The 25,404-nt window shown below is 40.0% G+C and overlaps 1 protein-coding gene across 1 annotated transcript in view; it reads right to left on the minus strand.

Annotated features, from left to right (window-relative positions):
- The window catches only part of ror2 (receptor tyrosine kinase-like orphan receptor 2), a 71,086-nt gene that overhangs the window by 24,550 nt on the left and 21,132 nt on the right, over positions 1-25,404 (minus strand). The window contains exons 2-4 of the mRNA XM_072371427.1: positions 6,826-6,897; positions 1,446-1,733; positions 1,340-1,370 (exon numbers count right to left, since the gene is read on the minus strand). Of these exons, the coding sequence (XP_072227528.1) occupies positions 1,340-1,370; positions 1,446-1,733; positions 6,826-6,897 (391 nt within the window). The remainder of the gene's footprint in view (positions 1-1,339; positions 1,371-1,445; positions 1,734-6,825; positions 6,898-25,404) is intronic.

Here is a 25,404-nt window from a genome sequence, read left to right on the forward strand (position 1 = left end):
ATTAAGAAAAATATTTAACCTTGAAGCTTGTATTCAGACCATGCAGCGAGTGAGCTTTTAAGTGTTCTCTCCTGGAGGGGAAAATATAAAATTCATGCTGTGTGCCAGATAAAAGAATCATTTTCAATACTAATTCTTGAAGAGTACTCGCTGACATGAAAAAAAAGTTCCTGAAGACTTCTTTTCATTTTTCTCTGATATAAGACCAAGGCAGCTTGTTCTGTGTGTATGCCACCATTAATGACCCCACTAACTAATCTAGCTTGTTCGCTCCATGCTGAAACGTACCAACTCGTCCTTCTAATACTTCTTTTTCCACCTCTGAGAGACTGTGAACCACCTTTAGATAAGAGTCATTGTGGCAGCATCCATGCTAATTCTGAGTATCTGATAGCTTCTGTGTACAGGCTTTTTTTGGGTTAACAATGCAATCTTCATAAGGGAAGGCTCAGCTGGTAGAGTAATAGTATATTTGAATGGAGCATATATCTGAACAGATTATAAAATGCTGTCACTGTTGCCACATCAAGTTAAATGATGCATTTATTACTTACGTGTTTTTGTGCTTCGTTCATGAGTATTACTATCATGATGAATTAGACATTGTAGCCATCTTGTCATAGTCTTTAGTTTCTGTGTTAGGGTTTGTTAAGATTATTCTTTTGTATTTTTCTCCACTTTTGTTTTTAAGTTTCATATCTGGGTCAGTATTACTTTCTTCTAAAATGCAATGTCAGCGTATTTGAAACACTAACTTTTACCTGACAGCTGTTCTCCTGCTACTTAATTTGTTCACACAAGACTGGTTTTAGAGGTTTTAAGAGGTCACTTAGTGATTAATTTAAACATCTGTTATCACAATGTGGGATGGGAGCACCAAGAATCTTTGAAGGGTCTGCAGAGATTTGCAGCACAGCAGTTTGTCATTAGAATTTTATTGACAGGAAATATCCCAAACTGGGGCTAAACCTGGGCTAAACTTCAAACATATATAACTACCAAGTGTATGGAGCAGAGTCTCAGCATTGTACAGGATTTAAGAAAATAGTTTAAAGAAATTAAAACGTTATTCGGTTTCTCAAGACATCTGTAACATCATCTGGGACATCTAAGTGCGTTGCTATGGAATGACCTATGACTAAAAGTCCTTTAAAACCTTCCTCTGGTGCCCAACCCTTTCACTGCAGTACAAATAAAAAACATGATACTGAGAACTTAAAAGTGCTTCATTTCAAAACCTTTTCAAACTAAAGAATCCTTAATAAAGAAAATGACCTGAATCATTTTATCTTTTTGTTGCAGTAAGAACACTGAAAAATATATACAGGTGTTCACTTACGGTTCATCTGGTCCATGGGTGGGCATCTGTCCTGTAAATACAGTATCATTAAATGTATGGCCATTTAGGCTTAAGAAGCTGAGGTTGTAATGGATGTAAACTTTACCTAGTTTGACATAAAGGACACCTGTGGCAGAAATGACCTTGAGTGAGTTGGAAGCAATACACTGATAATAGCCGGTGTCTGTTGTGTCCAGGTCCTGGATGCGAAGCTTGGACCCTGCCTCTGTCTTGCGAATGGTAACGCGTCCCTGCTCCTGGACAACGGGGGCGTCATTCTTCAGCCAGCGAATTGATGGTCGAGGGTTTCCTGCAACCTTGCAGTGCAGCATGGCTGTCTGCCCCTGGAAGTGAGTGCTGTTGTTGAGTGGCTCATGGAACTCCAAGAAATAACCTAGGAAAAGTGAAAAACATGGGTCTGAATGTTAAAGGAAACATTGATGCTGAGAAACAGGCAAAGAGCTGTCAACAGAGACCTGGCATGAAGGAAGCATCCGTAACCATAAGTGTGAAAAGGTTTCAGTGGAAAAGCAACTGTATGAAGTGGTTAACTAAAGATGTACAGTATCATCAGTTTCATTTTAACACCTGTTGTTTACTGTATGTCACACAGCCTCAGTAAGTATTTACCATATAAAGTCAATCAACTAGTGCACATTTCTAAAAATGAAAAAAGGAAAAGTTGTATGATGATATAGAAATATATGAAATGACTGTCACTGACAGTGTTTTAATGTTGTTTTACTTTGAAATCACACACAGCTAAAATGGTTGAAACCAGTACACAAACATCTTCATACAGACGAAAAATAAAGAAGAAAAGTGAGTGAACCAGTCTCACATGTTGCATAACCCTTTTATGTGTCTCTTTCTAAGTGAGCACGGTCAATGGTTCGTGGTCTTCCTTAACTGTGGTGGTTCATAAAATGTCAATCTGAGGGAATGTATGTCCTTGCTGTAGATTGCTGTTGCATCATTTCCAATGATCCAGCAGCTGTGCCTTTTCTTTTGCAGTGTATGCACCAAGCCAGCTGTAAATGAGCTTGTTTGGGTCAAAGATTCTTCAAAGGGGACTCACAGCACTGTATCTCACAATTTATCATCAGCTTTTCTGTGAATAATTTCTCCTCTAAGCTTTCATATATCTTTTTGCAAAATTTAATTTTCCCAGAAACTGAGAGACTGAGAAAACATCTTACAGGTGAAACATGTCAGGCCACGAAGGGTCAATAGGTTGTCCCAGAATGTGTCCCATGGATCTGTTCATTTGAGAGCATCAAAAGAACGCAGACAGAGGTTACCTGCATCTGACCTAAATGCATCTAATCTGAGTATGTCCTTAATCCATCCTGAGTGTGTTCACAACTGCAATTTGTGCTGTCTAATTGGAAAGGGATGAGCTAGGATGGAAGTTAGAAGCAGGTCTGAACAGCCTCTTAATTTTGCTGTTATGATGAAAACCAGGGCATTTCCGAAATGATTCACAGTAGAGGGCTAAATTTGGAGTCAGAGGTAATGCACTTGCATGCAATCTGTATCTATTACAGTGTAATGTAGTGTAAGGCTTTAAAGCGCATGTTTAAATTTCTGATGAAAAACACAACAGTGATTAATACACTGTTGTTGTCGTGTATCTCCTGTTAGTCATGATGCAGAGCATTAAAGTAAATGGCTCCAGCATATAAACATGTTTCATTAGTTTTGTTACAGGAATCAACCACAGCATCATTCTGCTACGATTTACAGCCCAAACAGAGCAGAGGGAGAAATGATGATGATCGTATCCTTTTCAATCTAAACATGTAAGCAGATAACTTCACCGACAGAGCAAAGCAAAAAGCAAACGGAACAAAAACCTAGAGCTAATCAGTTATTGATTTCCATGTGTATTAGGACGGATGATCACATCTGCGAGTTTCTGCACGTGGCCTCAGGAGCGAGGGCTCCCCCAGGGGTTAAAACAATAAAAACAAAGTAAAACGCTAGAATCAAACAATAAAACTAAGTCACAGTATAATAATAATAATATAAAAGCCTATGAAAAAAATGTGTTTTAGGAGAAGACTTAAAAACAGCGAGTGATGCTTCCTTCATGCCAGGTCGCTGTGAGTCTGCCTGCCGGATGTGTAAAGGTAACTCATCCCACAGTTTTAAAGCAGTGACTGACGATGCACGGCCCCCTCTGAGTTTTCTAATAGTTTGTGGAACAAGTGATCTGCTGACCTGAGAGAATGTGAGGGGGCATACGGCTGAAGCAGGTCAGACAGATACTGGGGGGCAAGGCCAAGAAGACATTTAAAAACAAAAAGAAGAATTTAAAACGAACCAGAAGCCAGAGAAGTGATGCCAGAACCGGAGTAATGTGCTCATGTTTTTTGTACCAGGTAAAAGCCGAGCTGCAGTATTCTGAACCAGCTGTAGACGAGCAAGCGATATTTGACTTAGTCCAGCATAAAGTGCATTGCAGTAATCTAAACGAGTTGTGATGAAAGCATAGATTAAAATCTCAAAGTGATGTAAACAAAGAATGGTTTAGCTTCAGTCAGTTGTCTCAGCAGAAAAAAGCTGGCTTTGAGCTAACCTGTGCATTAAATTTGAGAAACCCAGGTCAACATGAACTTTGGAGGTATCACTAGGCCCAAACAACCTAACCTCAGTCTTACTATCATTAAGAAGCAGAAACTGACACCCAGGGCCGTTTCTAGCTTTGTGGGGGCCCTAAGCAAGATGCTGTTTGGGGGCCCCGAGTTTGTCAAATTACAATGAAGAGATTCCTAAACCTTTAGATACACTAAGATCTATTACAGTTTATGAGCAAAACAGGCTACAGTTAAAATTAAACATCTTAAGATGAAGCCCTCAGGCAAGTCAAACTGAAAAAAAACTATAATACAAAGAAAACAACAATCAATAAGTAAAACAGGTTTAGTGTTTCTAAAAAGATATCAAACATTGTAATGTACACCGTCCCTTTAAAGCTTGGACCCAATTACAAAGTTGTCACTTTTAAGAAGTTTCTGCATTCATTTACACATTGTACTACTTAAAGTAATAAAACTAAGAAAAATGATCCACTGCCACAATATTCTAAAATAATCAACATGATGTCTAATATCTATATATCACTTAAAAAAAACCTTTGAAATATATTTTTTAAATAATAAACAGTAGCACACTTCTAATTAGAGGCCTATAAAATACACACCTAACTTATTGGATTAATCCTAAGCAATGCTAAAATAATGTTCAGTGGGAGTTGTCTCTCAGGTACTTGACACTGAACAATGACAGAGCAGACAACAACATCCCTCCCTCGCTGCTAGAATCTGAATAAACGGCTCTGGAGTCAGTCAGTCATTCCCATGGCAGGACAGACTGTTCATTCACATGTGACATCTTCATTTTATATAAGCAAACATTCATAAAGCAAACACTAAAGCTGAGTTGATAACGAACAAATCCTAGCCAGCTGCACAACATTTATCCGAAGCTAGCTAGCAGGACAAATAAACACACAAAACGTTACACCTCCAGCTATCCCACCCACATCACCCAACACACGCCTTACCTTTATCTTAGACTGTTTTTCTTCCTCCGTTTTTTTTCTTTTTGATGCCATTACGGCGTTTGTCTTGTTTACTTTTCTCGCTAACAGGAATGAAGGGTAGCTGTCAATCATTCTGTCCAACAAATATGACCTAATAATGCCACAAAAACACCAGCCACAGTTCATCTTTGCAGTTTATTTTATTGATGTCCTACGTTTATTTTTTAAGAATATAAGGGATGTATTAATGACATGAAATAGCTACAGATTAATACAGGACATCTTAATTCTCCTCAGATGAGACTGAACATGCAGCTTTGGGACCCCCTGGTGGCTAGGGGGCCCTAAGCATTTGCCTAGTTCGCCTCACCACTGGTGTCCACCAGCGGGTTCGGGGGTTGCCGCCACGACAGGCACCGACCACCTTACGGCCACACCTTAGAAATGAAAGGGAGCTTAGAGATGGGCCTGAAGTTACAAAGTAAACAGGAGTCAAAGCTAGTCTTCTTAATTAGTGGTGTCACCACTGTGTGTTTAAAACTTGCAGGTACAACCGCATTTACTAAACTGCCATTGAGTATCTTGAATGCATATGGTGCTAAGATTGAAAGAAACTCTTAAAAAGATGAGGTAGGATTGGATCATTGAGAGACCCAACAGGCTTCATGTGACCAATTTTTTTTCTTCCAACGAGGACAGACTGACAACCTAAAACTGGTCAAAAACAGCAGAGCATGTGAAAGAGATGGAGGATGATAAGAAGGAGGATTAAAGTGGGCCCTGCTGCTTGCAACCTTATTAGTGAAGAAATTCAAGGAGTTCTCACACACCTCAGCTGAGCTCTCAGGCAGGCTGAGTGTGGGGCATTGAGGACGGAATTTACAGTTTTGAACAAGACACGAGGATTGTGACAGAGACCATAATATTAGAAAAATACTTTTTTAGCTGTTTTAGCAGAGTTCACAATTCTCTGATAAGCACACCAGCTGTCCCTCAGTATTTGGAAAGACACCTGTAAATTGTCTTTCTTCCATTTTCGCTCAGCTCTTCTGCATTCGCCCTGGTAGCGTCATTTAACCAAGGCTTGGATTTGGGTTTGGAAAGCTTCGTTTTTAGTGGAGAAACGGTATCCAATATTGTTGTTAGTTACAGAAGGCAGCTGAGTACAAACAGGGTCAGATGTTTCCTTCATCTGAACAGATTATAACAGGGCAGTAGATGGATTTGACTCGAGCAATATGTGGCGCTAAAGTGGACACTGCAACATAGGTTAATAGAGTAGCAACTTGTCAAGCACAATGTAACCATTCTCACGCCCTAATCTGCCACATGGTCCATTTAATCTAAGCAAGATCATGATTTATTCAGTGATCATCATTTTGCATTCAAAAAACGAACTCTAGTGATTAAGTCCATATATTATTTGGACAATATTTAGTAGAATAATTTATTAAGTAAGAAAATTATTGTTTTTCCTACATCTTCTTATTAAAATTAGTTGTACTATGAGAAAAGCTGCAAGAATAAAGGTTTTTGTGATGGGGAGGCTTCCTCCTACCTTTTGGTTCTCATAACACTGTATCTAGTGAAATTGTTTTTGACTGTCTGAACTCGTTTCCCCATAACATTGAATGACTAGTAATGTTAGTTTCCCATAACATTGTGTGGCCAGTAAACATAAATAATATAAATATCAATAGCACCATTTTGTTAGTCAGACAACTCTGAGCAGCTTCCTGACAGGTTGTGCGGACTTGTCTCTTTCTTGCAAGAAATAAATTGTTGTGTTCATCGTATCCAGCGACTCTGAGCCTAATTTTGAGAGAATTTTTCTGACACATCTGTATTCAAACTTATTTTAGGAACCAGATTTAGCAAATAAAGAGGTGTCTTTTTTCTTTTTCTTGCTCTTCATTACATTAATATCATGAAATCCTACCTTCAGTTGTAGGTGCAGCACCACTCTGAGCTTCTGTCAGACCATCCGTATCCACTGACAGATTTTTATCAGCTGGAATGAAGGCAGAAAAGAAGACAGGAGAGTTAAAACTATAGCCTACATAGAAAAACAGGACTATGCTTACATGGTGGTGGTCTGAGACTTTAAAGACATTATTACACGTATTCCCAATGTAGCAACCTTTTGCAGTTCCTATAACCTTTTCAGGAATAGGGACAGTTTTTCGCACATTCAGACATACAGAAACTAGGGACCACGGCCCTCAGTTCCTATAACCCTTTTAGCTCCGAGCCAGGGTCTGTGTCTGAAATCACTCCCTAACCACTATATAGTGACCACACCATTTTGTAATGGTGTCCGAATGTTTACGGATTTTTGATGCTCGCTAGTGCACTCAATGTATCCCACAATTCACCGCGAAATGTAGTGATCATCCGATGGTCACTAACCGGAGCAAGATATCCCATAATACATTGCCAAAAAAATTCTCTGGGCTGCGCGTAAGGGATGGCAGACGGACATTAAATTAATATTTAAACTTTAGTAATAGAGATGGTTGCAGCTTTATCTAGAAAACGTACATAGATCGTTTAATAAGTAAAGCTTAATTCGCCATTTATTAATGACGGCTAGTACAGTGTGTGACTAAAGGCTGAGTGAATCTGACCATTGTGACCACTCAGACACAACTGGATTAATCAGTTTGTCCAATATTGTGAGACGGGAAATAAAGAAGCTGCCTAAGGTTCAGATAGTTTTCCCAGTAGGGGGTGTAGTTTGACGGAAGGTAGTTTATTGTTCAGAGAATTTAAAAAAATGATATTACTCCAATTAAAAAGACAGTAAAAAGTAAGCTAACACTTTGTCTTACAAGAGCAGCGCATCTTCTTTCACACTCTCTCGCAATTCTAATTCTCCAACATTAATGGATATATTGTTAAGCCAAGAAAATATGTTTATGTTTATGTTTATGTATTTAGCAGACGCTTTTATCCAAAGCGACTTACAGATAGGCAGATAGGGTAAGGGGGTCTTGCCTAAGGACCCCTACTGGAGACAGTACCTTTCATGCAGGGGATTTGAACCCAGATCTCCCACATGAAAGGTGGCAATCATACCACCAACAAAATATGAAAATAGAAATTACAGGACAATAATCAAAAGCCTCTAATATAACAAAAATGCAGTTTTAAACAGACAAGATTATGTGAGATGACATTAATTTAGTACATTTTAATTGTGCGACAGCGATGACGTAATTCAAGAATCACTGCAGTATAATTTTGACTGTAACAAAACACGATTTTAATGTCAAAGAAATTTACATAGCTCTACATATCTCTATATAGAAATTGAATTAACATATGAGCGCTTTGTTAAGTTCTTTTCAAATACACAGTAGAGCCCTGTGCAGGACTGTTTTCTTCACCCAACTCCCACTGAATGTCTGACCGCTCCTACAACGTGTGTGTCCACACCCGCCCGCACCGGCAAGACTTTGAGAATTTATGCCCGCACAATAATGGAAATGCATTGATTTTGTGTCTTCTCCCGTCCTGCAGGAGAAAACACGTCATTTTATAGGCTATTAATAAAGAGATTCATAGACAATTGAGAAACTTCTCCAAATGTCAGACTTGCCTTGCTTTGTCTTTGTGCTGTAAAGACCTTTTTTGAGCTTCCTTTCCACATCATTTGTTGACATCCTGTCGCTAGGATACATCCCGATCCCGCAGTGTTTTTTTAAGCCGCCCGCTCCCACCCGCAGCAAAGTTCATACCGCCCGCTCCGGCGAGATTTGAGTTGGTCCCGCCCAATGCAGCCCTCTAACAGACGGTCTGAACGGTCACACAGGGAGCATGAATGTAAAAAAAATTAAAAATTCCACGTCAGCTAGTACGCACAGCCTGTGTAATTTCTCTTTATGATTTTTTAGTTTTTGTGCTCCACTTTTTGGTTTCTTTCCCGACATTTTTCTTTTTACTTTACTCACAATTTCCACTTCGGCAGAGTTTCGAACATCACAAGTTGACAGCCATAATCATTAACCAATCACAGTGGCTTAAATTTATACGATGCATTAATTGAGCCCCTGCACAAGTCTTAAGTCATGAGTTGATAACCAACACTGGAATAACACTAGCACGATTGTCACGATCCTTGGTTTATTTGTGTTTTGGTTAGTTCCTGTTTTATTTTGATAATCTTGTTCATTTCTGGGGGGTTTTCTGCTTCCTGTCTCACACCTGGTTTCATTTGCTCATTGCCTCACCTGCCGTTCACTTTGTAACAACTGCCTCAGCATATATTCTGATAGCTTTCATTTCTTCTCTCATTGTGTGTGTTGTGTTCCTCTTGGTTTGTTATCAGATTATGTTTTTGCTTCTTTAGCCTGTCCTTAGATTTCTGTTTCGAGATATTTCTGAAATGTAAATAAATTCTTTAAAGTTCTTTTTCTACTTGGCTCCTGTATGCAATCGGCTTTTTGGGTCTACTATTTGCCCCATAATGACAATTGGGCTGTCTAATGTTTTATTTTATGCATCTACATTGTTTTTTAACAACTGGAGATCAAAAGCTGCTATAGGTCTACCATTAGCCTTGTGTTTCATCCACAGTTCTTGTATACTTGTGTCAACTTTGTTGTTACATTTTAAGAATATCTCTTCCAATGAGAATCAATCACTTTTTTGCTATGTAGACATCATAGAACATGATTTGTTAAAGAGAAATTTTCCATCAGGTGCAGCTAAGCAGGGACGTTTTTCTCAAAAATCAAACCCTATTGTAGTATTTTGCAGGGCTGCCCTTTCTTCATCGTGGGCTTTGCAAAGCCCAGCATGGTGGTGATTAGTATCAAGAAATAGAATCTAGACAGAGCATTTCCAACCATACCAGAAACTACATAATTGGTATCGGCCTCAGGGAAAAAAACATATCCCTCTTCTACTGATCTGGAGCATGTGCTTGACAGATGTTAGTGGTAGAGGAAATCGGTGGGGCTAAGGACCTCGGTGAACAAAACCGTTTAGCAGTCGTATAAGGGGCCAGAAATCCCTCGATAAATTGGAGTTTAGTTAAGCCACAGATACACAACATACAAACATACAGGCAAGTATTCATGAGTGTGATGAAGCTTTCTCTGACTAAATATTGTGTGCTGTGGGAACCTAAAGTAGTTCTGACCTGAGATGATCTGAACTTCATCCATCTAACCAACGAAAAAGTGTATATATAAATAACCAGCCTCACTTTTACATAGTTACTCAGTATCTCCTAAACCAGAACACTGCAAATATGAAGGAATGGCCGGTAAATAACACACTAATCTTGTTTGAATTTCTTTCCCTTGATCACACTCAGCTCACTGCTGACATCTGTTTTAGATATACTGCAGAAGTACGTCCCCAACTATACGTGGAAACAGCGACGAGTGATCTGTTCCAGAAAGAATGTGAAATGCAATCATGAACGTTAATGACTTAATGTGACATCAACGGACGAATGAGCTTTTGAATCAGGTAAGTTACATGCACTTACAAATCAAAGATGTATTCCAGAAACTCACATTGCCCACAAAGAAAGATAGCTTTATTTCATTAATCTGCCACTGACTTGACAAACGGCCCACAAGCAGCAAAAGCTGACCCTCTTCTACTAATCCATACAGAGCCTAAGCCAACCAAGCAAGGTTGACTGCAATCGCCTATGCCCTCTCAGATCTTACTTTTAAACCACAAACACGGTTCAGTTCAAATAAGGACAGATTTTCTTATATAGTTTGAGACAAATGGATGAAACATATTTGAGATAGATTAAAACAAATGAAGTTTGAAAATGGATATGAATTCAAAGAAATATCACTTCTATGGCATTTATTGTTCACAGCTATTTCCTATTGACAAAACATCTACTGTATTTCATTAGTGATAAATATGCTTTATAACAACAAACTATTGTGTAAAAAGTAGTGTCCTATAAATAAAACTAAACTTAAAATTGTTATGTTAAAAGAAAACGGAATGTTCTGACATTAATAAACCAAATCTAAAGTTCTGATTGTAAGAGCAGCCACAACCAGCAAAGGCATACTGTATTATTGTAAAGGGAACATTAAAACTCATATTCATACCCGCTCCAAACTGCTGCGGAAGACAGTGAGTTGTGAAAAAGACACGCCAATCATGACAATTTAAAAAAAACAGGAAATATTGAGTCAGAGCAATAAGATTGAGTTCTAAGGCACAAGTAAAAACACCCACAGCAATATGTAACAAACAGATTTTGAGTGAATGGAGCCGGCTGTACCCTTTAGTTTGAATTGCTTTCAGCAGCTTCTGTAAATGTGACTCAGCTTTCACTGCAGCAAGGGTGTAACTTTTTAACCTGCTAAATATGACAGCTCCATCCATTTTACATAAATGTCCAGAGTAAAAACAAGTAGTGTAGTACAGCTTAGGCTGAAAATACAGTTGCCGTTCACGTTAGAAACCGTCTGCCTTCTCAGAGTAACTGCTCACATACTTGCCTGTGAAGTACATGAGGATTCCACAAGGACTCGCACCTAATCACTCTGACCGGATTTACAGGATGTAGCAGAAGCACTTTGATAAATGGTGAGAATGGACTGAACAGAAGACGTTAGCATTTTGTTGATCTTCACATCCTGACAAAAAAAGTATCTTAGATGGTATGTGAGGCCCCTAAATCAAGCACGGTGAGAGAAATTGATGATCCAAAACACTGAACCGTCAAAGGTGAGCTTACACCCCCCCAACCAGGTCGCCAGTCCATCACAGGGCCAAATAGAGACAAACGCTCACACTCACTCCTAGGAAGAATTAAGTATTAGCAATCAACCTAACATACATGTTTTTGGATGGAAGAGGAAGCCGGAGTACCTGGAGAGAACATGGGACATACTACAGTAAGATACCAACTGGGATTTGAACCAGGAACCCTCTTGCTGTGACGGAACAGTGCTAACCACCGTCCAGCCCTTAATTCAATGAAATTCAATTATCCCCAAAGAGAAATGTTATTGTTGCAGTATAAATTGTTGTTGTATAAATAGATACTGTATATTTCTATCATACATAGAAAACAGAAAATTAAAACCAATTGACTAACCTTTGTAAAGTGTAGCAGAGATGGTTTGCTTGAAAAATGCAGTGTTGGCAGGTAACACAGATGAACTCACTTGGCAGACAAAATGGGCAGAAAACCACATTCAACAGTCCAACATCTGGTGTGCAGAGACACTCCTTTTATTGACACATCCATGATTACACCATGTGTTATTAACAAGCACTGCAATCTCTTCTACTTTATTGTTACCTTTCTGTCTGGAGTGCTTGTCTGCCTGTAGAATCTGAAAGCTTAGTAAAGAACTGATTAAGAGTTGTTCCTGTAGCCATGTTTTAGTGAATTAAAAAATATTGCCCCCCCCCCCCAAATTCCTGCTGCGTCATCAGCAGGGCTCAAAGCTTGTCCAATTTACCAGTCAAGATATAAAGTTACTGCAGTAGGATGCCACTTCTGCTGGACCATTCTAGATCTTCAACATAAAACTGCAAAGACTTTGAATATTCCATTATCTACAGTATGTAATATCAAGAGATTTAGGGAATATGGAGACATCGCTGTACTCAAGGGACCATTCTGAAATTCAATATTTCCATTATCTTTGAGCCTTTAGACAGCTCTGCATTAAAAACCACCACTAAGTCACAAGAACACTTCCAGGAATCAATGTCTGTGAACACAGGTCATTAAAGCTCTATCATGCAGAGAAGAAGCCATATGTGAACATGATCCTGTGCTTTCTGTGGTCAGATGGATCAAAATGATAAATTCCTTTTGAAAGCATAGACACCGCATCCTCTGAACTATAGAAAAGAGGGAGCATCCAGCTTGTTAGCAGCGCTCAGTTAAAAAGCCTACTTCTTTGATGGTATGGGGGTGCATTGCCACCTATGGAATTGGTAACTTCCACATCTGGAAAGGTACCATCAGTGCTAACAGGCACGTACACATTTTAGAGCTACATATGCACCCATTTGTAATTGCTTATATTGATCTATATATTTTACTATACTTCTATTATTATTCTTTTTTTTCTGTTTTACCTTGAAATAAACAATCCAGAATTGAATTGTTTCATGTGTATAATGCAAATAAAGTTCATTCATTCATTCCTTTGAGGCCTTTGATATTTCAGCAAGTCAATGCTAACTAGCATTCTGCAGCGATCTAGGGTCCAGACCTCTAATTAAGACCAAGTGATTTTGAAGAAAAGGTGTTTAGTGAACAGCTAAACAGCATACAAGCACCCGGAGAAGCACCAATATGTTGAAGTTTTCCTCAGTGAGTACAAGGATGGAAGGCCGTGACTGGGGTCTGTGCATATGCACCAAACAGCTGTTCAGACTAGTCAGTCAGGAAAAAATTCATGAATATAAACCTTGCGTTTTAAACAAGTGTAACATGAAGAAATTCTCAGAACGAGGTTTCTTTCATGACTTGTTCTTATTTGAGTGGGACAGAATCCTTCATATACCCGGTGTTGAATCTGCCTGGAAGTTCTTTTATTGATTTAGTTAATAAGCATGACCCTGTCAAGCAATACAGAGTAATTATCTGACTTTCAATCTGGCTACAGAAAAAACAGCACAACCACAGTAGCTCTGAAAGTGATAAATGACATTCTTGAATCTCTGGACAATAAACAACACTGTGCTGCTCTTTTCATTCACTTTTCCATAGCTTTTGATACTGTGGACCACATATTACTGAAACAGAGACTGTTCAACATTGGACTTAAAGAGCAGGCTGTCAGCTGGTTCAGTAACTCACCAACAGAACTCAATGTGTACACGCAGACGATTTAACTTCCAAATCCATTGCAGTGACTAAAGGCGTACCTCAGGGGCCACCTTGGTCCACTTCTCTTCATTATCTATATATGAATATATAACATTCATCAAAATGTACCTGATGCCAATCAACACAGTCCTGTATTGCAAATTTTTAAAAAGTTCACAATAACTTTTACAGCTTAAATCGGGTTTCAACTTTGACAAAACTAAACTTATGTTTAGCTGTTTTCAAATAAAAAAATTGAAATCTCAGGGAGGTCACATGGGACCCAGCTCAGGATGGCAGCTAGCTCCCAATCAAGGCTCAATTAAAAAAAAAACATGAACTCGGTTATTAAAACAAGTTTTAACGTTGAACATGGAAAAGAGAGGAAAATCAAGAGGACGAAAAAGTACCAAAAACCCAGTTAAACAACCCAAATTGCTCGATGACAGAGGAGACATGTTGGACACAGGGGGAATCAGACAAAAGCATGGAGACTGGAACTGTTGAATGCTACGTGCAGGTCTGAAAGACATCATTAAAAAATTCAACAACTTCAAAAAGGAGATGAAAAACGAGCTTGCCCCGCTCAAAGAGGAAATTAAAAGAGAACTTAAGGAAGAACTCGAGGATTTTAAGAGAGACAATCAAAAGTTAGCAGACACGGGGAAGGAGTTAGCAACACAAATGCTGAGAATCGTAGAAAATTGTATTGCAGAAGTAATATAGATACTGCTCCAAACACTGAAGCAACAGAAAATATCACAAGAAAGATTGACTGACCAAGAGGGAAGAAACCGGCAAAACAACCTTAGATTATAGATTCATAGATCAGCTACTAAAAACAAAGCTTGCCTTGCCGGCAGAGATGGACCTACAAATACAACGCGCACACTGAGCTCTGGTACCAAAACCGGACTCCAGCAGACCTCCGAGGTTTCGTGGTAAACTTCCTCCAGTACACAATAAAAGAGATGTGACTGAGGGAAGCCTGGAAGAAAAGACCTCAACATACCAGCCAAGCGTTGTTCTTTGGTCATGACTACGCCACGGAAATAATTCAGAAAAGAAAGGAGTAATTAAAAAAGTTTTAAAAGAGAGAGGAATCCATTTGCAGACACCCATGGCCAGAATGAGGATACACTGGGACACCGGCACGAAAACATACGAAACTGCAAGAGAGGGATTGAAATGACAACTGTCCCAGCGGGGAGAGGTACACCTGATAAGGGGATGGAGGGCAGCCGAAGAGACTAAAGAGAACGTGGCCATGGCAACGGGTTGTAAATAGGTGTACCTGGGTGATGGGACTTAATAGTCTTCATTGTTAGGACTGATTGGATTCTCTATGTGTGAGTTATAATGAGACAGATGTTCAAGAGAATCTGGATAACAAGAATGGACCTCACTAAGGAGGGGCCCCCATATTTCATGGGAACTTCCCCTCAACCCACGGGGGAAACGTGGGGGGCAAGTGCCTACTGTTGTAATCTTAGTTTGATTATTTTTTTTTTTTTTATTGTTGAGTTGCTCATGGTTCTTTGGGCTGTTGTTTGTTCTCATGGCTGCAATAAGGGTCCGAAGGAAGTGTATAACGATATTTTCCAAAGGTAGAAATGAACAGCATATTGTTTGTGTCGTTAAATGTTATTGGGTTGAACAATCCGATTAAAAGAACTAAGATCATTTTGAAAATGAGAAAACTTAAGGCCCAAGTTATCTTTATGCAGGAAACACACCGCTCCCAGGAAGAGCATGAAAAGCTGAAGAAATTCGGTTTTAGAAACACCATTACAGTACTTGTAAACAAAGCAACAAAAGAGATCTAATTTTGAATGTCTAAAAGAAATCAAGGATTCAGAAGGACGATATATTATAGTTAAGGGGAAACTACAGGAAGAGATGGGTACGTTAATTAATGTATATGCTCCTCCAGAGAGTACTAAACAATTCTTTAAATCAATATTCTCAGTCATGGCCTTAGAATCTGAAGGTATAGTGATATGGGCTGGTGATTTTAACATGATAATGGACCATAGGGTGGACAGAACAAGTACAAAAAGATTAAATTAGACATATATCTAGATTTGTAAACATGTCGCTGAAGGAATATGGACTGGTTGATGTATGACGTGAACTGGGAAAACGACTAAACACATTACTCTGCTTTATATAACACACACTTTAGAATTGACTATATTTTTATGAACAACTGGAATTTACACAAAGTACAAGACTGTAAAATTGGTGTGGCTGATATCTCAGACCATAGTGCAGGTCACTTAAATGCAAAAGAAATACTACCCCGAGACTGAATGTAAGCATACTGAACATCATACTGAACATGTCAATTTGGTTGAAAGACTAAAAAATCTTGAGATACAACATCAAACTACTTGCACAGCCCAACTTCAACAAGACATAAAGGATATTAAAGGGGAAATAGATAATATATTAGGGAGCGAAATAGAGAAAAAACTTAGATTTCTGAAACAAGATTACTATGAAGCAGGCCCCAGGCCACAAGGCTTTTGGCAAGGAGAATTAGGAAACAACAAGTGATTAACACGACATATAAAATCAGAGACTCTTCCACAGACCATCTAAGACATAATGAAGTAGAACTAGAGAACACATCCAGAGACTACTACAAAAAACTATACTCTCACCCACCGTCATTGGACAAAGCTGCAAAAAGACAGTTCCTTAGTTCACTTGATCTGCCATCTATTGGACTGCCATCTTACAGCACCTAGAACTAGAACTTTTAGAGAAGAACTAACCCCTCTCCTTGTTTCATCCTTTAACTGTACCCTTAAGGAAGGTAGATTGCCACCATCATAGAATGAAGCAATCATATTTGTAATCCCCAAGGAGGGTAAAGACGCAGAATATTGCAACATTTCCAGACCCATTTCCATACTCAATGTGGATTACAAGATATACACATCCATTATAGCAAGGAGATATCAGAATTTCATGGCAGAATTAACTGACGAGAACCAAACTGGATCTATTACACAACGACAAACATTAGATAACATACAAAGGACCCTGCAAATAGTAAACTCGATACAAATGAAGGAAACTAAGGCTATATTGCTGAGTCTTGATGCCGAAAAGGCTTTCGATTAAGGTAAATTGGACATTTCTATATTCAACATTATACATTTAACAAATATAGCACCAAGGGTGTTGCCTGTCCTCTCTCCTCTTTGCCTTATACATTGAACCTCTGGCTCAGACAGTGTGATGAAATAAAGGGAATACATATTAAAGAACAAAAACATGTAATAAGTCTGTTTGCAGATGATGTAATAATATAATTTAGAAAACCTGATACAAGCCTAACACATTTGATTAAACTTGTAAGTATATATGGAGACCACTCATGATATAAAACAAATGGGAATAAAACACAGATTCTGACTTTTAGTTATAGCCCTTCCCAAGAAATTACAAATGCTTATAAATAGAAATGGAACTCAGAAAGCATAAAATATCGTGGGGCAACCCTAACAAAACAGATAAGCCATCTTCAAAAGATAAATTATGATCAGATTCATCTACAAATTAACAGGGATATTGAGAGATGGTCGACTGGACTTCAGTTAAAAAATTGACATTATTAAAATTAACATTTTCCCTTGGAATTTCTTCCAATCCTTTCCTGTCAAGACACCATTAGAAAGATTTAAAACTTTAAAAAAAAAACAAGAATAAAATATAGCACACTACAACTGTCTAAGAATCGGGGAGGTATGGCACTCCCACATTTAAAGGATTATTATGAGTCAAATAGTGTGATCAGCATTATAACCAAATGGAAAGAAATTGGGATATGGGTGATGAGGCAATCCCTTTTGGGCAACATTACATTGATAAAAACACTAAAAGGTTCAATAGATCTAATAACCTCCCACACACTGACTAGCTGGGCTGATTTAATTAAAAGGCATAGATTGGAAAAGGAAATGAGATTGTTGAGCTGGATTGCATATGATGAAGGATTCAAGCCAAACTTGAGTGACCTGACATACAGAAACTGGGAGAGGAAGGGAATCACTGCCATGTGTAGAGTACTAAAGAATGGAAAAATAATGTCTTTTCAGGAGCTTAGAGAAACTTATGGATAAAAGAAAGAGGATTTTTTTTAAGATACCTACAGCTAAGGGATTATTTTATAAGGGAAATAGGGAGCCCAAAAATATTAAACGGAGTGATAGATGTACTAATGCGAGTAAATAATGAGTCAAAAATCAAGGTGGCATCTGTGTTTTATGAAAACCTCAGAGACTGTACGGGTGCTTCAACTGATTACATTAGGGCTAGATGGGAGAGGGAGCTGGGCATCGGCATCACCCCTGAGGAGTGGCTCGATATGTGTGAAACACCACACACTAACACAAATTCACGAATGTGGAGGGAATTTGGGTGGAAAAATCTGACTCGTTTCTTTATCACACCTAAGACAAAAAGTGGACGAAGTGCAACAGAACAACCATGCTGGTGGACATGTGGGAGCTGACCATGCACATCTTTTCTGGATGTGCCCCAAGCTGTGCTCCTTTTGAGATGATGTCGGTGCCATAACTAAAGACATACCGGGATATGAAATACCAAATGAAAGCAAACCAAAGTACCATGGAAATGTAATTGAAAGTGCTGGGAGTGATAAATATATAGTCATGATACTGTTCATTGCAAATAAGAAGACAATGACAAGGAGCTAGTACAAGACTGAATCTCCTACCATAGAACAATGGTTAGGGATTGTAAGAGAAATATACTGTATGGAGAAAATGACTTACCAACTTCGACTGGAGGAAGATGTTTCTATTACTAAGTGGAAAAAATGGGTGTTGTATGATATAACAAAAGACGTGAACTGTAAACTGTATAAATCTGATTTTGCAGAATATGGATATCTGCAGCCATGACTGTTGAAACTTTTATATATGTTTATTGCTTTTTCTTTGTTGTATATGTCTCTTGTGTAAATGGGAAAAACTTAACATTACAGTTTAAAAATATATATTTTTTCTAAATTTAAACCTTCCAATAATCACCACCTCTAAGGGCTTGCAGATGGAGTCTGTATCCCAACACAAATACCTGGGTACTTTAATTGATGACTCTCTCTCTCTTTTACCCCACACATTCAGCAACTGGTCAAAAAACTAAAATTGAAACTAAGTTTTGATTTCAGAATCAAGGCCATCCTCTCCTTTGAGGCCAAGAGGCCAACAGGAGGAGCGCTGCCAGAGCCCTGCAAACTGATCTCCTAATGTGCCACTAATGTGACACAGAAACAGACTCCATGGGGGGGGTATGAGGGCCCGACGTCCACAAGTGGGGCTTATGCTTACAGCCCAACACCGTTCAGGGTGACTGGCATTTGCCAGAGAACACCAAGATTGGCGGATTTCGCCATTGGAGCCCTGTGCTCTTCATGGATGAGAGCAGCTTCACACTGAGCACATGTGACAGACGTGACAGAGTCTGGAGACGCTGTGGAGAACGTTCTGTTGCCTGCAGCATCCTCCAGCACGACCAGTTTGGCGGTGGGTCAGTAATGGTGTGGGGAGGCATTTGTTTGGAGGGCCGCACAGCCCTCCATGTGCTAGCCAGAGGTACCCTGACTGCCATTAGGTACCGGGATGAGATCCTCAGACCCACTGTGAGACCTAATGCTGGTGCTGTGGGCCCTGGGTTCCTCATGTGGCTAAATGTGTCAGGAGTTCCTGCATGATGAAGGCATTGATGCTATGGACTGGCCCACCCGTTCCCCAGACCTGAATCCAATGGAGCACATCTGGGACATCATATCTCGTTCCATCTATCAAGACCATGTTGCACCACAGACTGTCCAAAAGTTGTACCAAAAGGTCTGGGAGATCCCTCAGGAGAACATAAGCAGCCTCATCAGGAGCATGCCCAAGCATTGTAGGGAGGTTCTACAGGCATGTGAAGGCCACACACACTACTGAGCCTCATTTTGACTTGTCTTGGGGAATTTCCACTGAAGTTGGATCAGCCTGTAATGTGATTTTCCACTTTTATTTTGAGTATGATTCCAAATTCAGACCTCCATGGGATAATAATTTAGATTTACATTCAACATTTTTATGTTATTTTGTTCTCAATGCATTCCACTATGTAATGAATAACAATTTTCAACTGGAATATTTAATTTATTGAGATCTAGGAATAGTTATTTTAGTGTTCCCTTTATTTATTTTTTTGAGCAGTGTACTTCTGTCCGTTTGTTTTTTAGTATTTATGGGAGCCTGAGATGCAGTTGTTGAAAATTGTATGTCTATTGTCCTCTATTTTTCATCTTAACAAGCTAGTTAAATGAAGGTTAAAACATCGTTCAATTGCCTTGAGATTACATTTTTGTGGGATCTGGCACTATACAAATAAAACTGAAATTAATTTAATTAAACTGAGTGGCCAAAAGAGTAGCAGTTTTGGTGGTTGCAAATGCCAAAACCCAGGTGTAAGAGAACTTGGTGGACTATGGAGAAGGACTTTTGGTTGGTTTCAAGGAAGCTCTGGAAAGCCAGTCAATGGCTAAGTAATGCAAAGTAGGGCCTGTGCCATGTTGTATTTTGCCAGTGTGGATATGTGCTGAGAAAAACTGGGAATATCATTGAGACCTGAAAAGAGTACTTTGAGGGTCTCTTTATCTAGCCATCATGTCCTCTAAGGAGGCTGTGTTTAAAGACTCGAGGACAGACTCGGCCACCTCTTTGGCAGAGTTTGCTATGGTAGCTGAAAAGATTCCCAGTAGTGGTAGAGATTCGCCCCAAGGCGCTAAAATATGTTGTAGGGCAATATTGGCTGGCATGCATCTTAAGAATGTCACATGAAGGTCCAGGACAACACCTATGGAGCGGGAGACTGGGTAAGTGGTCATCATTTTTTTTTTTTTTTTTTTTTTTTTTTTTTTTTAAAAAAGGGACCTGAAAATTGGGCTCCAACTTTCAGAGGATCACACTACTCAGCCTCCCAAAACAGTTTAGTCTTGGGTGTTGGAAAGATGATTTCGACCAATTGTTGAATCTCTGATTCAGAAGGAGCAGTGTGGTTTTCATCCAGCTCCTGGACCAGATCTTTAACGTTACTGAGCTACTCAGGAGGTCCTGGGAGCTTGACCATCTAGTCTACATGTGTTTAGTGGACTTAGAAGGCTTAGAACTAGATCCCTTGCTTGATTCTGCGATGGGTGTATGAGTACGAGATACCGGAGTTGCAGTTGTGGGCTTTTAGATCCCTCTATAACTTAAAGCTGAATGTGTAGCAGTCAGGATGAGAGTCTGCCCCTTAAATCTTAGGTCATGGTTCTCAACTAGAAAAGTGAAATGCTCACTCCAGTTAGGGGGTGGCTCTCTCGTGAGCAAAGAAGTTTAAGTGCTTTTGATCTAGTTAATTAGTGATAATAGGATGGACTGAGAAATGGTAATGAAGGGGTTTCTACTAGTCTGCTGTGGAGAAGATGGGGCAGAACTGAAAGGCGAAGATATTGATTTACTCCATCTTCATTCCAGGGTTAGGCTTAGGCTAAGCTCAGCCTTACAAATATGGCAAAGAGCTTATGCGTCCATGAGGAATTTAGAGCAGAGGTGTTGCTCCTCTGCAGTGAAAGGAGTCAACCCGGGTGGTGGTTCAGGCATTTGTTTAGGATGCCTCCGGGCTGGATTCCTTTGGGGCATTTTCAGACATGCCCAACTCCAGGAAAGACCCAGAACTTGCTGGAAGGATTATATATCCTTTTTGGTCTGGAAATGCCTTGGGATACCCCCAGGAGGAGTTGGAGAGTGTTGTTGGGGAGAGGGCTGTCTAGACACCCCTCCTGGACCAACTTCCGAGGCAGCTCAACCTCAGATCAGTGGAAAAAAATGGGAGGATGGATAGAAATCTTTGTGTTAACTGTACAGCTTTGTATATACCCATTTTTAGCAGTACAGGATTCTGACATGAACATTGTATTTATTCAGCGGCACCTCTGTATCTATCTAAAAACATCTATCCTCCTCCAGAAAAAAATGTCTCTATGGCACATTTGTTCATGGAGACAAGAAATAACTGCCATTTATAATGGGGTCCATTTCCCGTCAGGTGTCTGTATTCCTCAATCACCACTACCTCTTCACCGAGGATAGAAACAGTGCTTGGCTTACTCCTGGTCCTTTGACAATCCACAACCGTCTCTTTTGTTTTGTGTATAGAATAGAATAGCCTTTTAGTGTCACTGCACTGTGGAGGTACAACGAAATTGAAGGTGCTCCCGCAGAGCCACCCTGCACCACCACAATGATTTAAAACAAAGCAAAAAAAACCACAAAGGACATTATAAACATAAAGACATTTAACTCTTTTCACAGGCTAACAATGACAAAAAAAATGACTGCTTCCCACCTTTCATTTGGCCATTTTTGGTATGGGTGGCCTGATGCCACTGGTAGCATGAGGTCGCTAATGCATGTCAACAGAGGAGGGGGCGCTTATGAGTCCCGATTGACGCACCAACGCACCAGCAGAGCATTTTGGGATTGGTAGTATTAGCGGTGCATGCGCCGTCTACTGGCGGGCCAGCTCTAGTAGACATTTGGTATCATCTCTGACACTGAGTATGACATCTATGCTTTAGTGGGTCCTAAAAGGTTTTCTCTTGTTTATTTAGGTGTGCTAATAATAGTATATTTTGGACTTTCATGTGATGTGGGCAAAGAGCAAGGCAGGAAGTATTCCACAACACTGGAACGTTCTTCTGACTCAGGCTAAGGTTGAAGAGGTGCTGTAGAATCCCTCCTAACTGTTCTGCACTGGTTCTCAGAACCCTGGGGCTGACACCCATCTGGACCTGCAGCCTTGTGCTGGTTCAGTCTTTCAAAGTGCTTCTTCACCTAACTGCTGGAGACAAAGAGGCAGGAGGGGGAGGCAGAAGAGGCTTCAGTGAGTCCTGATGTGGGAGGGGGGGCGCATGTTGGTGAGGCTTCGTAAAGATCCATGACTGAGGTCATCCTCACCTTATGGATCCTGACCTTATGGAGGTTCGACAGGGAGAATGTGGGTACAGATAGGGCGTGAGGTCTGGGTTTCTGGAGGCAGGTGAGTGAGTATTGTGTGACAGCTACTTGGTAGAAAGAAGGAATTCCAACCCAAAGCATGATTGCTTCCCCACTCTAACCAATTCATTTTGCTTTCTGATCATAAATAAGTGATTTTACTACCTGAACCCAACCATGAAGTGATAATGTGGCATTGTAATAGGTTTATTTGTAACCAAGCAACCAGCAAAGTGGCATCCACAAGGCTGATAGTGGCATTGTAAAAATGTATAACCAGAACTTGAAAAACATGTTTTAGTGAAGTGTTGTTGTGTTTTTGATGGAACATAACTAAGGAATGAAAACAGTTGTAATATGCAAGTTTCGATCACACCTCCCATTCAAAACGCTGTGTATATTTCCCTGCTGCAGCTTGAAGCGGCATGTCTTTAAGGATGCCATTATGGGTCGTATTTTGTCATTTCAATGGTAAGATTTATTGATTTAACAGATCGAAATGTCATTAAAGAGATGCATCTGGGTTTTTTAAGGGTTGTGAGAAGTTAGTAACTTTGCTGCAGCAGCAATCATTAGTTATGGTTGCAACTTTATGTGAATAGCTGCTTACTTTTTATTTGTCGTTATCAGTGGCGGTCCTGGCTTGTTGTGCGTCCTGGGCGAACACCCCCCTCTACACCCACATCCCCCTGACAAACATACCCATTCCTCATTACCAACTCCACCACCATGCACACAGCGGACAAGACACATTCTGCACAAACTACCTCTTTATTCAAATAATTAAAAGTGATAAATAATATAATAATAATAATAGTAATAAATAATAACAAATAGCACAAACACACACACAAGTTAATATGCATAGACACCCGAAGAGCCAAGTAAGTCTTCATCCAAACAATGAACAGACAACAGTGGAGACACCTTTGCGGCTCCTCATTCTGACTAGTACCAAATCAAGGAACCAATGGGTTGGGATTCCTAAAGCCTGGTCATACCAGGCAGTGGCTGTGACTGATTACATGTATTACGTGCCTTGGAAAACGTGGGATTGTGGGGACAAGGTGATGGAAATACTTCCCCTTGCCCCCAGAATAAGACTGCTTGCTGCTGCATTCCTGTAGCCTGCTGCCTCCACCATGAAAGGGCCTTTTGAAAACTGAGAGGCCAGGCCATGGCTCCATCTTCTGGGGTTTTGACCGAGGGCCTTCTGGCACATCTCAACACTTTCCATCCCTCTCTTACAAGCGCTACTTTTGCTTTGAGTGTGTATGCGAGTCTGTGTGCGTCTGTCATCCTGCTACTCAGTCCCCTAACTTTTGTCTTACTTCCACCGTTCTTTGAGACTTTAGACGGGACAGTTTTCACAGTAAGCAGAGAACAGACACAATGTTCCTCGAAGTTAAACACAGATGAATGGAAAACAAACAACTGCAGTGCCAAAAAATAAAGACATGGCTCCAAAAGGAACCACTGCTTGTCCAATGTTAAAGTTTAATGGGGTGTATAAGCAGTATCAGCACTTTAAGCGCATACCCATATTTCAGTGAACTACTTACAATTGGGTATTATAGAGAGCCGCAAACAGAAGTTTGTGAATACAAAAATAAGCCAAACAGTGCAAAGCAATATGATATGAGCTGCTTTCACACATACACTGGAGTCCTGAAATGTTCTAGTGATGTCCCACAGCAGTGGCATTTGAGATCACAAATGTTTGTGGAGATTTTCCAACCCGCCCCATTGTAAAGCCCCAGAACATCATCAGATGAGACAGTCTTTGTGACCACTGTGCAAGTGAGTGTGTGTGTGTGTGTGTGTGTGCTAGTGAGTTTGTCCCTCTTGCTGACCTGTGTGCTGCTATTGTGGATATGTTCAGATCAGAGATCGGGACTCGAGTCGCAAGACTCAAATCAAGTCGCACTTAAGTCGCACAAACAAAGACTCGAGACTTGACTTCAGACTTGCCCTCAGAAGACTTGACTTGGACTTGAGGGTTGGGACTTGTAAACAATCTTCATTTCATGAAATTATTGTTTCTGATCTTTATTTCATTAATTCCGATGTATGACAAGGCTGATGGCAGGCTGAGTGCAACATAGCCTCACGCACACTTGCAGCCACTGTAACCATGGCAGCATCAAGCTCATCTGGAACTGTGCCATATGTTGTCACATTTGGTTATAAAGCGTTCACACAGACAGCAAACAAGCAAACAAGCAAACAAGCAAACAAGCAAATGGCCACTTGCAAAGTGTGTGTTATCAGGATAAATGATGCCGATCTTGTAACATGGAAAACTTCCAGTAAGTTTTATTTTTCATGTCCAGCAGACCGAGCTTCCAGCCTTTTATATCAGTAATAAGAAGAAATAATCACAATGTGTGGGAATACAGTGTTTGGGTGACTGACTGTTATCTGTTAAACTGTCGTTCATGCGAACACGACTCAAGTTGGAAAAGACTATGGTTCTCTCGGCGTAAAAAGACTCCACGTGCATGGTCCCAACACCAGGGGAACAGATTATTTCAGGGGAACAGAATTTCACACAACACTGGGTCAACTACCTCCAACTTCATCAGGCACCTGAAAACGCACAAGGACAGGTCATTCTCTTTAT

This window comes from Leuresthes tenuis, unplaced genomic scaffold, assembly GCF_036924035.1.
Source record: "Leuresthes tenuis unplaced genomic scaffold, fLeuTen1.0.hap1 SCAF_19, whole genome shotgun sequence".
Classification (NCBI taxonomy): Eukaryota; Metazoa; Chordata; class Actinopteri; order Atheriniformes; family Atherinopsidae; genus Leuresthes; species Leuresthes tenuis.